General features: G+C 44.8%; 1 protein-coding gene across 1 annotated transcript; it reads right to left on the reverse strand.

Moving 5' to 3' along the window:
• Nucleotides 1–636: 636 nt before the first annotated feature.
• LOC145354058 (uncharacterized) lies at nucleotides 637–11,372 on the reverse strand. The gene is made up of 6 exons (XM_080205188.1): nucleotides 11,100–11,372; nucleotides 8,409–8,555; nucleotides 6,153–6,226; nucleotides 4,421–4,462; nucleotides 4,290–4,333; nucleotides 637–860 (listed from the first exon to the last, which is right to left on the reverse strand). The coding sequence occupies exons 1-6, from the start codon at nucleotides 11,341–11,343 to the stop codon at nucleotides 857–859; spliced, it is 555 nt and encodes a 184-aa protein (XP_080061314.1). The 5' UTR covers nucleotides 11,344–11,372; the 3' UTR covers nucleotides 637–856.
• Nucleotides 11,373–12,142: the final 770 nt, after the last annotated feature.

Here is a 12,142-nt window from a genome sequence, read left to right on the forward strand (position 1 = left end):
CTCCCAGCACACATTTCAAGTGTATACCAGCCATCTACAGAATGAAAGAGAGGTGGGGGGGGTAAAATATTGGCCCCTTTGTGGTTTTGAAAAAGGGTCATGCAGATTTGAAATGTTGGGCAAGGTCTATTGGCTGTCCCCACTGGTGGGATCCTCCAGCCCTGGTGAGTGAGGTGGATTCAATGGGAAATCCCATTGACCGCAATGGGATCAGTGATGGGCCACCTCCCACGGCTGAGAAACATGCCATGGGGAGGCCAGAGAATCTCACTTGTTAATTCTGTTTCTCTCCCCACAGATGCCCCTTAGTGTCCAAAGGTGTGCAGGTCAGGTGGATTGGCTAAACTGCCCCTTGGTATCCCAATACGTGTCAGTTAGATGGGGTACCTCTGGTGAATGTGCGGAGTTACGGGGATAGGGCAGGGGAAACGATATACAGATGCTGCCAGACCTGCAGAGTTTATCCAGTATGTTCCCTTTTTTGTATCACTACACGTACCCGAACATTCTTACTGAAACAAGCATTATAATTCAACTTCCAATGCTCTATGCAAAAGCTGACACCTGAGACTAACAGTGAGAAGCAGCGCTGGCCCTCAGAGAGATTATAGTGGTATAGTGACGGTATAACTCTGTTCCCGACCCACGAGGTGACGGGACAGCGGGATGGTTTGATGCGCTCTCGTCCCCGAACTGATCAGTTTCTGTTGTCAGTGTCAGCAGACTCCAGGTTGATGTGGTGTAGTTTTGGCCATCCCATTCTTCAACCTTCTCAATGCATTTCCAACATCACCTTGCCATCGGCTGATTTCACTGGCTTGGCCAGCAGCCTTCCCGCCATCCCTTCAGAGTGAGTTCAGCTGCCATGTAAAAAGAGGAAGATTTGCATTGACATAGCACCCTCGGGGCATTATCAGAGATGTTTGGTGATGTGCATTTATGGTGATTTATAGGGTGGCATGGTGGCACAGTGGTTAGCACTGCTGTCTCACAGCGCCAGGGGTCCAGGTTCAATTCCAGCCTCGGGTCAGTGTCTGTGTGAGTTTGCACATTCTTCCCGTGTCTGCGTGGGTTTTCTCTGGGTGTTTCCGTTTCCTCCCGCAGTCCAAAAATGTGCGGGTTAGGTGGATTGGCCATGCTAGGATATGGGAAAGGGCCTGGATATAACACTATGTCAGAGAGACAGTGCAGACTCGATGGACCAAATGATTATGACTCAATGATCATAGCATCCTACAGTGCAGAAGGAGGTCATTCGGCCCATTGAGTCTGCACCAGCCACAATCCCACCTAGGCCCTATCCCCATAATCTCATGCATTTACCCTAGCTAGTCGCCCTGACACTAAGGGGCAATTTAGCATGGCCATGGCATGTTTCCTGGCAGTGGGAGGTGGCCTGGCATTGACTGGTGGTAGAATCTTCCAGTCACATTGGCCTGGGTCTCCTCCCCTAGTTCTCTTTGGGAACAGTGCCATGGAACCCACAGCACAAAAACTGGCCTTTGGCCCATTGTGTCTGTGTCAGAAATCAAGCAACTATCCATTCTATTCCCATTTTCCAGCACTTTGTCATTGGTCCTACAGGATGTTGAATGAACATCCTGAGAGGCGGTTGTAAAATGTTCCACTTAAAGCACAGCACCCCTGATACTGCAGCACTCTCCAGATGCTGCACACCAACCACAAACAAGACCATAAAAAGTGGCCTTGCCCATTTGCACTAATGCTCAATAAGGATGGGTCTAAGGGAAATTTAACTCGAGTATTTTAATGGCATTGAGGAAGCTCAGAATGGAATGTGTTTCACGGGGAAAAGCTGAATTCTATTGCACTTTGTCATTTTAAACTTGAAATCATTATGCCCTTCTTTGCTAGGGAATGTACGTTGTAAATCTCTAGAATCCCGCAATGGCACAAAGCTGGGTGGGAGGGTGAGCTGTGAGGAGGATGCAGAAATCCTTCAGTGTGATTTGGACAGGCTGAGTGAATGGGAAATGAATGGCAGATGCAATGTAGACAAATGCGAGGTCATCCACTTCAGTAGCAAAAATGGGAAGGCAGATCACTATCTGAATGGCCATAAATTAGGAGAGAGGAATGGGCACCGAGACTTGGGTGTCCTTGTGCACCAGTCACTGAAGGTAAGCATGCAGGTACAGCAGATGGTAAAGAAGGCAAGTGGTATGTTGGCCTTTGTAGCGAGAGGATTCAAATACAGGAATATGGATGTCTTGCTGCAATTATACAGGGAATTGGTGAGGACACACCTGGAATATTGTGTGCAGTTTTGGTCTCCTTAACTGAAGGATGTTCTTGCTGTAAAAGGAGTGCAAAGAATGTTTAACCGGACTGATTCCTGGGATGACAGGATTGACATGTGAGGAGAGATTGAGTCTGTTATGACTGTATTCACAAGAGTTCAGAAGAATGAGTGGGGATCTCATAGAAACTTATAACATACTAACAGGACAAGCCAGGGTAAATGCAGCAAAGGTGTTCCGATTGGTGAGGCTGCCCAGAAACAGGGGTCACAGTCTGAGGATACAGTGTAGGCTATGAAGAATAGAGATGAGGAGAAATTTCTTCACCCAGAGAGTGGACAGCCTTTGGAATTCGCTACCACAGAAAGTGGTTGAGGCCAAAACATTGTGGCTGGAATTTTACCCCCACCTGCCACGGGAATTGGAGCGGGCGAGGGGCAGACCATGAAAAAGGCTGTTGACCTTGGGCGGGATTTTATGGTTTTAGGTCAAGTGTGGCTGTAAAATCCCGCCCTACTTGTTTTCAAGAAACAGTTAGATATAACACTTGAGGCAAAATGGGGAAGGAGGGACCAGGCTGTTGCATTGGATGATCAGCCATGAGCAGAATGAATGGTGCAGCAGGCTTGAAGGGCTGAATGGCCTACTCCTGCTCCATTTTCTATGGTTCTATATATTTTGGCACAGTGGAATATGGAGACAAATTGAATTTTGTCACACTTCCTTAATTTTCAAGTCTGAATATTTTGTGATGTATTTTCACAAATGTCATGTATAAAGTAGATTTTTGAGGGAAACAGATTGTACTAAGGCAAAATTAAATGCTGCCTACATTCCCACAGCCTGCATCTGTTGCAATCTGGGATGGATAACAACTTTCACTAAGAAAGGATCTTCAGTTTATAAAAATGCCTCATAAGAAAGAACATAAGAAATAGGAGCAAGAATAGGCCATCTAGCCCTTTGAGCCTGCCCCGCCCCTTGTCTCCAGACACTTTCAGAGAGAGCTGCTTAAGCCGGTCTCTTTGAGACTTTGATGACCCAAGTGTTTTAATGGGGTGTGGACTGCTGAGGGTGGGGGAAATAGCAAATGGGCAGTCCCCTACCCAGCTGTCCAGTACTCCTTCCTGCCTTTGATATCAGCTGTTAGACTTGCCAAAGGGCATTCCAGATGGAGTGCCCATTATACCTACCGCCAGAATTTCATTCTATCTGATCCTAGTGGGGATGGGGGTGGATCGTAAAATCTACTAATAATAACAGTTAAATTGCTGAGACAGGCTGCTGAAGCTTTTTGTCTTTGTTCTTATTCTTTTTTGGGATGGGGGATTGCTGGCAAGTGAAATCACATTTTTGCCCATCTCCAATTGTCCTTGAACCGAATGAATGAATTGTCACACCATCTCAAGGAGCAGTTGAGAGTCTATCCAAAGCATGGTGGCTCTGGAGTCAAATGATCAGTCAAATGGATTACTAATCCAGTGATGTTACCACTATGCCATGATCTGTTCAACGTAGCAGGACCGATTTGCAAGAATAGTTAAATGGGAGCGGCATGGTGGCACAGTTAGCACTGCTGCCTCACTGCAAAAGGACCTGGATTTGACTCCTGGATTGGGTGACTCTGTGGCGTTTTCAAGTTCTCCTGTGCCTGTGTGGGTTTCCTCTGGGTGCCCCAGTTTCCTCTCACAGTCCAAAAGACATGATTGTTAGATGCATTCGCTATGCTGAATTCTCCCTCGGTGTACCTGAACAGGTGCTGTAGTGTGGCGATTAGGGATTTTCACAGTAATGTCATTGCAGTGTTAATGCAAGCCTACTTGTGACACTAATAAATTAACTTAAACTTCAACTGTTCATGTAATTTGCTTCTGCCTTTGAGATTCGGAGATCTTGTTAATCTGACCTGATGAGTGCTAGATGAAAAGCTTCGACAGCATGTGTCTTTTTTCAGCAATTCTCTGTACCACCAAATGACTATTTAAATGTACTTTGTTTAGTTATTCAGGAACAATGAAAGTAACATACCTGTCAAGCTGATCATAAACTGACTCATCATTGAACTGGAGGGCCTTCAGAAAGAGAGACAAAAAAAGTCTGTTTCTATTAGTTTCACCAATAAAGATGCCTGAAATGAACAAAGTAAAGTGGAAACATACCATGTAGTTTGAATCGTTCTGATCCTGATTTCTCCATTCTTGCTGCAAAGAATTATAAATATTGCAAAAGATAATAAGAGGTGCAATATTCTCAATTAATCTCTTAGAAAACGTGATTCTACCATTTGAAGAATTAATGCTAACAATGCAAGAATGAAAGTACTCCCAGTGTGGGACTTGGAATCTGGAAATCATGGGTATGCTTTGATTTGATTTATAATTGTCACATGTATTAGTATACAATGAAATGTATTGTTTCTTACACACTTTTTCCTCACTTTATTTTTCTAAAGAAACCAAGGACAAAAATAGAAGAGGAGCTGTATTCTTGTTTGAAAACTGATTACTTTTTGTAGGCAGCACATCCAACAGTTTTAAAGGAACACAAATTGAATCCAGCAGTGAGTCCCCTAACCATGAGTCCCCTAAACCAGTCACTCCAGGTGCACAATGTATTACAACCTCCACATTTGAGGGCTTGAAGAGGGATATCAAAATGTGAAGAACTAAGACTTCAGAAGGCACAGCAACTTTGATCTATGAAACGCACGCCCCCACGAAAAAAATCCATTAAAGAATTGACTTGATAGTGCCTGTTTGGGTACACTGAGATGGAATTTAGTATGACCAATGCACCTAAACAGCACGTCTTTGAGACTGTGGAAGGAAACCAGAGCACCCGTAGAAAACCCACACAGACACGGAGAGCGCATGCAGACTTCGCACAGATAGTGACCCAAGTTGGAATTGAACCGATGGGTCTGTGCCATAATTGACATTATTAAGTCCAGATACTTATTTTAAAATTGACGTCAAATTTCGCCATCCCAGATCCTCAGAGAATTCTGCTGGGTTACTAACCCAGTGACAATACCACAATGCGATCACCTCCCCAAGATATCAATTGCTGCCTCTTCCCATAGCAACTCCCTATTGAAGGAATGAGAGGAAAATGCAGATCAAATAAAGTAAGCAAATCCCAACCACTGCCTCATTATTGGGCCTTCACCAATTCACAGAATTTTATAGGAGAGCAGGAGGCCGTTCTGCCCACAGTGACTGTGCTGGCTCATAGAAATTACTATCCAATTAGACCCACTCCCCCATTCATCCCCAACCACTCTGCCATTTCTTTCATTGCCAAGTCAACATCCAACTACCCGGTGGCACAGTGGTTAATGCTGCTGCCTCACAGTGTCGAGGATGTGGGTTCAATTCCTGGCTTGGGTCACTATCTGTGTGGAGTCTGCATGCTTTCCCCATGTCTGCTTGGGTTTCCTCTGGATGCTCCAGTTTCATCCCACAGTCCAAAAGATGTGCTGGTGAGGTTCATTGGCCATGCTGAACTCACCCTCAGTAGACCTGAACAGGTGCCAGAGTATGGTGACAAGGGGGTTTTCACAGTGACTTCATTGCAGTGTTAATGTAAGCCTGCTCAAGACGCTAATAAATAAACTTTAATGTAGCTTTTGAAGGATACCAATCCATCTGCCTCAGCTACTCCCACAGGGAATGCATTCCGGGTTGTTAACCAGCTGCTGTGTGGATTAATAATTGCTCTACGGTTCTTTACTCCGCCCCCCCCCCCCAATTAATCAAACCTGTGCTCCTGTTCCCAATCTTCTTTATCATCGGAGACAACTCCCCACAGTTCTGACTTTCCTTTTCATTCTGGAATACCATGAGAGCAGTCGCAACATCCCTTGGTTAACAGATTTACAGAAGGACTTACCTCCTTGTTTACCGCTGAACTACAGTTTTCATCTGCTGATGATGATCCGCTTACTGTCCGAAGAATGAAGTGTCCTGAAATCACATCAAACACACGGCTCAAGCTTTTTCTTCAGATTTGAGAAAGGCGTTCAAAATGATGAGGAGAATAGATGGGGGGGGGGGGTTGGAAATTTTGATTAGGTCTTATTTATTATTGTCACAAGTATTGGGATCAGTGAATAGTATTGCTTCTTGTGCTCTACACAGACAAAACATACTGTTCATAGAGTACATAGGGGAGAAGGAGAGGGGACAGAGCATGTACTTGTGAGCGGGTGACCGGAATGATTGAAAAGCAATAAAACACCCAATTAAGGTGAGTAGCAAAAGGGAAAAGCAGTGTGACGTGAGGAAAGGGATGTTTTGGCAGCAAGTTGGTGGGATCTGAAATCTGGGTGAGGGCGCGATGGAGGCAGGTTTAATCGTGGCATTGGAGAGGGAATTGTGTTAGAATCTAAAGAGGAAGAAATGTGGAGGGTTACGGGGAGAAGATGGGGAGGGGTGAGGCACAGGCAAATTGCCCATTCGAAAACATCCAGCACAGACACAATGTGCCGTATGGCCTCCATTATGTTTTCCAACCATTCTGTTATTCTGTGCCTCTGAGATGCTTCAAAGGTGAATGTTATGATATTGTATTGTACATTTCAACATCGAATGATCCCACTCCTGTTCATCTCTCATCTCCAGGTACTCTTGAGAAAGACCTTCTGCCCTCTGATTGCTGCTGATTGTCTTATTTTTCCTTCTTCTTGCTCCCACTACTCCTTTCCCTTCTCATTCTCTTCCAAATGTCAGTTTATTAAATTCTTGCCGCACTATGAGTTATTTTCTATACTGTTATTCATCATAATTGTTGCTATAAGTTAATAAACAGGATAAAAAAAAGAGGTTGGATGAACTACCATCGAACTCAGTCACCCTCTCACCAATTATTCAGCATTAACTAAGTGTAGCCAATGGGCAGCACGATGGCACAGTGGTTAGCACTGTGGCCTCATAGTGCCAGAGAACCAGGTTTGATTCACAGCTTGGATGACTGTCTGTATGGAGTCTGCACGTTCTCCCTGTGTCAGTGTGGGTTTCATCCGGGTGCTTCAGTTTCCTGCCACAGTTCGAAGATGTGTAGGTGTAATGGCTTCAGTCAGGACATTGAGGTTGGCCCATCAGAGTATGAGCTCCCTGATTAAGGATCTAATTGATGGGCCAATGAGGGAGTCTTTGCCTTGTACTTAACCAGAGTGTCTGTTCCTCTGACACCCCCCAGAGGTAGATTGCTAGAGTTTGTAAATAAAGGGATTTTGGTGAAGTGACTCTATCTCCAAAGACTTATTGCAGTATGTTATGTGGACATGAAGACGCTCGCATGGAGGGCAGAAGAAATGTTTCAAAGACACACTCAAGGCCCCTCTGAAGTTGCTTGACATAGACATGACAACCTGGGAAACGCTGGCACAAAACCACTCTGCCTGGTGCTACCTCATCCACAAAGGCTGCCAAGCTTACGAAGCAAGGTGTATTGCTGAAGCACAATTTAAGCACGAGCTGTGCAAGCCCAGAGCCACCAGTGCAACAACTACAGAGTCTACACAAGTCTGTCCAATATGTGCCAGGACATTCCGTGCCCAAATTGGCCTAATCAGTCATCTCGGACAAACCGCAGCCAGCCTCAGAACGACTAATGGTGTCGAGGTCCTCATCGTTGACGATGGACGAACAACAACAGTACATTATGTGGACTGGCCATGTTAAACTGCCCCTTAACGTCCAAAGATTTGTAGGTTAGGGGGATTAACAATGGGAAATGTGTAGGGTTATGGGGATAGGGCAGGAGGAGAGGATCTGGGTAAGATACTCTGTCAGAGAGTTGGTGCAGACTCTTCTGCACTCTAGGGATTCTACAAAAGGAAACTTTGGTGGACACGTTTACAGATTTAGCTGAATCGCACTGATGCTTGAACTAAATTATCTAACAGAGTAGCATCTTTCTCCTCTGTCAGCTCTCCAACAGATGATAATGGTGACACAATATGAAGCTTCAGTTTTAGTTATCATCATGTATGATCTTGTCACGTGCTCTCATTGTTATCTGTACTTTAAACCGTTGGTGTCAGGGTTATTTGATATAACTTGTTACTGTTTTAATACCAATCAACATGAGTAGCTGTTCAATGTTCAGAGAGAACAAATCATTTTCTTTGCAGAGTTGACTCACCTGACCTTTCCTCCTGTGCCATTTTCTGCATTTTGAAGGCCAATACAGTGACAGTGACGAGAGCAGCGACCAAGATCACTCCCAAAACTGCCACAGCAGCTACCCATTTGTCGCTGCTGCAACTTTCAGCACCTGGAAGAGAGGAGCCTAAGAAAACATACAATGGCATTAGCAAATTGATTATTCCTGCTTAGTTTAAATAAATTCAAATATTGATGCTGAGATAACTGTTTCCATAGCTACTGTCAAGAGTTATCAATTGTGACCAGGGCCAGAATTTTACCATTACACTCGCCATGGGAATTAAAGCGGGTGAGGGGCAGACCATGGAGGTCATAGAAATCATACAGTCTCTATAGTGCAGAAGAAGGCGATTCGACGCATCGAACCTACACCAGCGACAATTCCACTGAGGCCCTATCCCGTAACCCCATGCACTTAGAATCCTCACAGTGCAGAAGAAGACCATTTGGCCCATCAGGTCTGCACTGACCACAATCCCACCCAGCTGTATTCCCATAACCCTATGCATTTACCCTAGCTAATCCCCTGACACTAAGTGGCAATGTAGCATGGCCAATCCATCTAACCTGCACATCTTTGGATTGTGGGAAGAAACCAGAGAATCTGGAGGAAAATCCATGCAGTGATGGGGAGAATGTGCAAACTCCACACAGACGGTGACCTGAGGCCAGAATTGAACCCAGGTCCCTGCGCTGTGAGGCAGCAGTGCTAACCTCTGCGCTAACATGCCACCTGGTTGACCAAGGTGGAATTTTATGGTTTTGAGATGAACGAGGCTATAAAGTCCTGCCCCAGGATTGGTTTAGTTCTGTATTAAACTTAAGGAATATAGCAATAGGAGTGGGCCATTCAACCCTAGAGCCTGTTCTTTCATTAAATTGGAGCAGGGCTTTACAAACCATGGGCCCCAACTCTTCCATAGATTCCTGAGTTGAGATTATAGGTTAGCCATACTCGCAAGTCCAGGGAGGGATCAGGGCCTACAGTTTGCAAAGTCTTTGGAGAGTTAGCAAAGACCGAATTGTAATAGTCAGATCCCTTTAAATCTTGGCACCTTTTTTCATGGTGGACATGGCGTAATGGACAACTCCCTGAGGTGCAACTGCTGCTCTGAAAAAAGCCCGTGAATGGATAGGTGTTGGGGTTTTTTGTGGAAACCCTTGGCAGGTTTTTCCAGCCTCGCTCATCTCAAAACAGTAAAATCCTGCCCAAGGTCAACAGACCTTGTCGTTGTCCACCCCTCGCTCTGATTACCGTGGTGGGCAGGGCAGTAGGATTTTGGCACCTGTCTTTTTATCAAAACCCCAACTCTCAACTCCTGTTCCACCGCCAACCTCTACTGAGGAAGGGCTAATACACCCTTCACAAACCCCCAACCTCCAACAAGTAAAGCCTCCGCACTCCAACTCAGCTCAACAACTCTCCACACCCCGGAATTTTGATTCCAAGTGTCTCAGGCATTCAGTTGGGAATCACTCCTCCAAAACGTTTGTGAAGCATTGAATTAGAGTGTGGCTGGTCTGTCACTGAACTTCATTTCCCTGCTTTTCTTCCCTATCATTGGACACAATTATCGAGCCTTAATTTAGCAAATGTACCTATTGACAGTATCAATTCAACCCCGAAATATCTCCAACTTCTTGAGGGAGTGGGTTTCCCATCCCATTGGCCATTATGTGATGCGATTCTTCCTCACTTTATGATGGAAACACAGAAAATGGAGCAGGAGGAGGCCATTCGGCCCTTTGAGCCTGCTCCACCATTCATTATAATCAAGGCTGATCATCCAACTCAATATCCTGGTCTCGCCTTCCGCCCTATCCTTTGATTCTCTGATTGGGAATAGGCACATGGGGCAATAATTGGCAGGTTGAATTTCATAATATCATAGGATCCCTATAATGCAGAGGGATGCCATTCAATCTGCATCAACTCTCCGACAGAGCACCTTACCCAAGTCCTATTCCATGTATTTACCCCACTATGCAAATCTTTTACAGTGATTAGCACTGCTGCTTCAAAGTGCCAGGGACCCGGGTTCAATTCTTGGCTTGGGTCACTGTCTGCGTGGAGTTTGCACGTTCTTCTGTTGTCTGCATCAGTTTCCTCCGGGCGCTCTGCTTTCCTCCCACAGCCCAAAGATGTGTAGATGAATTGACCATGTTAAATTGCCCCTTAATGTTTCAAGATGCACAGGTTAGGTGGATTGGCCATGCTAAATTGCTTCTTAGTATCCTAAGATGTTCAGGTTAAGGGGATTGGTAGGGTAAATACGCGGGGAAGAGGCAGCGATAGATATCTCGGGGAGGTGAAGGATCAGTGATATCCATTTTGCCTTTCCTTTCCGATTATTCCTTGGTTTCCTTCCGAACCCTAAACCTCATTGCTTAATGAGATAAAAGTGTCAGATCTGACGTTAACTCAGGTCTCAGATATCCATTTGTCCTCGCCACACCTTCATCAGCTCACACTTCTGGTGAGTTACGGCGCAAGAACATGAGTTGAATGATTGAGGAATGGAATCTACGTCAAGTTGCTGACAGTGAGGCATTCTCCCTGAAACAGATGTATTCTAAAAGATATACACAGCAGCAAAATGTCCCAAGGAGCCGCAGTTATCAGACAATGTCTAGAATGTATTATTCTACAGAAATAATGCAAACTCACTGTGCTCGCTTTCAATGTATAAAGAGTAGACTCCGCTTGCTTTTTCACTAAAAGGGCTGAGTGCAGTACATTGGTAGTCACCGACATTGGTTGCATTAACACTAATTATCGTCAAATTGGTCTTTTCTGAAGAAAGTATAATCCTCTCATTGCCATCCACAACGTTCCCATTGAAAAACCAAATTCTTTTGCTACAATTTCCAACTACATGACACGTCAGGCAAACAGAGACATTCTCTCGCATTGGGTTTGAAACATTGGATGTGATATACACGGAGGAGATTGGTTCTGTGAATACAAATGGAAACGGTGAATTAATCATCAACCTTGGGCGGAATTATCTCATTTTAAAGAGGATAAAATAGCTGCATCTGTATGGAGCCCCACCATATCATTCAAGAACAACACTTAATACATGTATCAGACTACTAGTACTGCATCATTTAATTTTAAACTTCCCTCTTCCTCAGAGGTCATAGAATCCCTACAATGCAGAACGAGATCATTCAGCCCATCGAGTCTGCAGTGACTACAATCCCACCCAAGCCCTATCCCTGTAACCCCACATATAACCCACTGACTCTAAGGGGCAATTTAGCATGGCCAATCAACTTAACCTGCATATCTTTGGACTGTGGGAGGAAGCCGGAGCACCCGGAGGAAACTCACGCAGACACGGGGAGAATGTGCAAACTCCACACAGTCAGTGACACAAGTCGGGAATCGAACTCGGGTTTCTGGTGTTGTGAGGCAGCAGTGCTAACAACTGTGCCACCGTGTTGTCTGTTGGTGTGGGATAGATTATTAAATTGCTGATTGGTGTAAAACCTGACATTGTGGATCAAGTGCCCCGGTAGAAATTGGAGGATCTTCGTCCTCAATCCGGACAAATGAAAAACCAAATCATGTATATCACAGGCAGTATGATCCATAAAGCCAGCTTTATGTTTGACTGTACATGTGTTTTCCCAAATCAGTTATGCCCATAAGTCACAATGACATTCAAGTGTAAATGGAGAAAGAATGATGATAACAATAATTTT

This window comes from Carcharhinus amblyrhynchos, chromosome 16 (genome assembly GCF_965287045.1).
Source record: "Carcharhinus amblyrhynchos chromosome 16, sCarAmb.v2.hapA, whole genome shotgun sequence".
Taxonomy (NCBI): domain Eukaryota; kingdom Metazoa; phylum Chordata; class Chondrichthyes; order Carcharhiniformes; family Carcharhinidae; genus Carcharhinus; species Carcharhinus amblyrhynchos.

Excerpts from the sequence above, each read along its gene's own strand:
- LOC145354058 (XM_080205188.1), bottom strand. The coding sequence starts at position 11,343 with ATGCGAGAGAATGTCTCTGTTTGCCTGACGTGTCATGTAGTTGGAAAT. Across the intron at positions 6,227-8,408 it reads GGCACAGGAGGAAAGGTCAG|GACACTTCATTCTTCGGACA; the intron begins GTGAGTCAACTC and ends ATGTGATTTCAG. Across the intron at positions 4,463-6,152 it reads GTTCAGCGGTAAACAAGGAG|CAAGAATGGAGAAATCAGGA; the intron begins GTAAGTCCTTCT and ends AATTCTTTGCAG.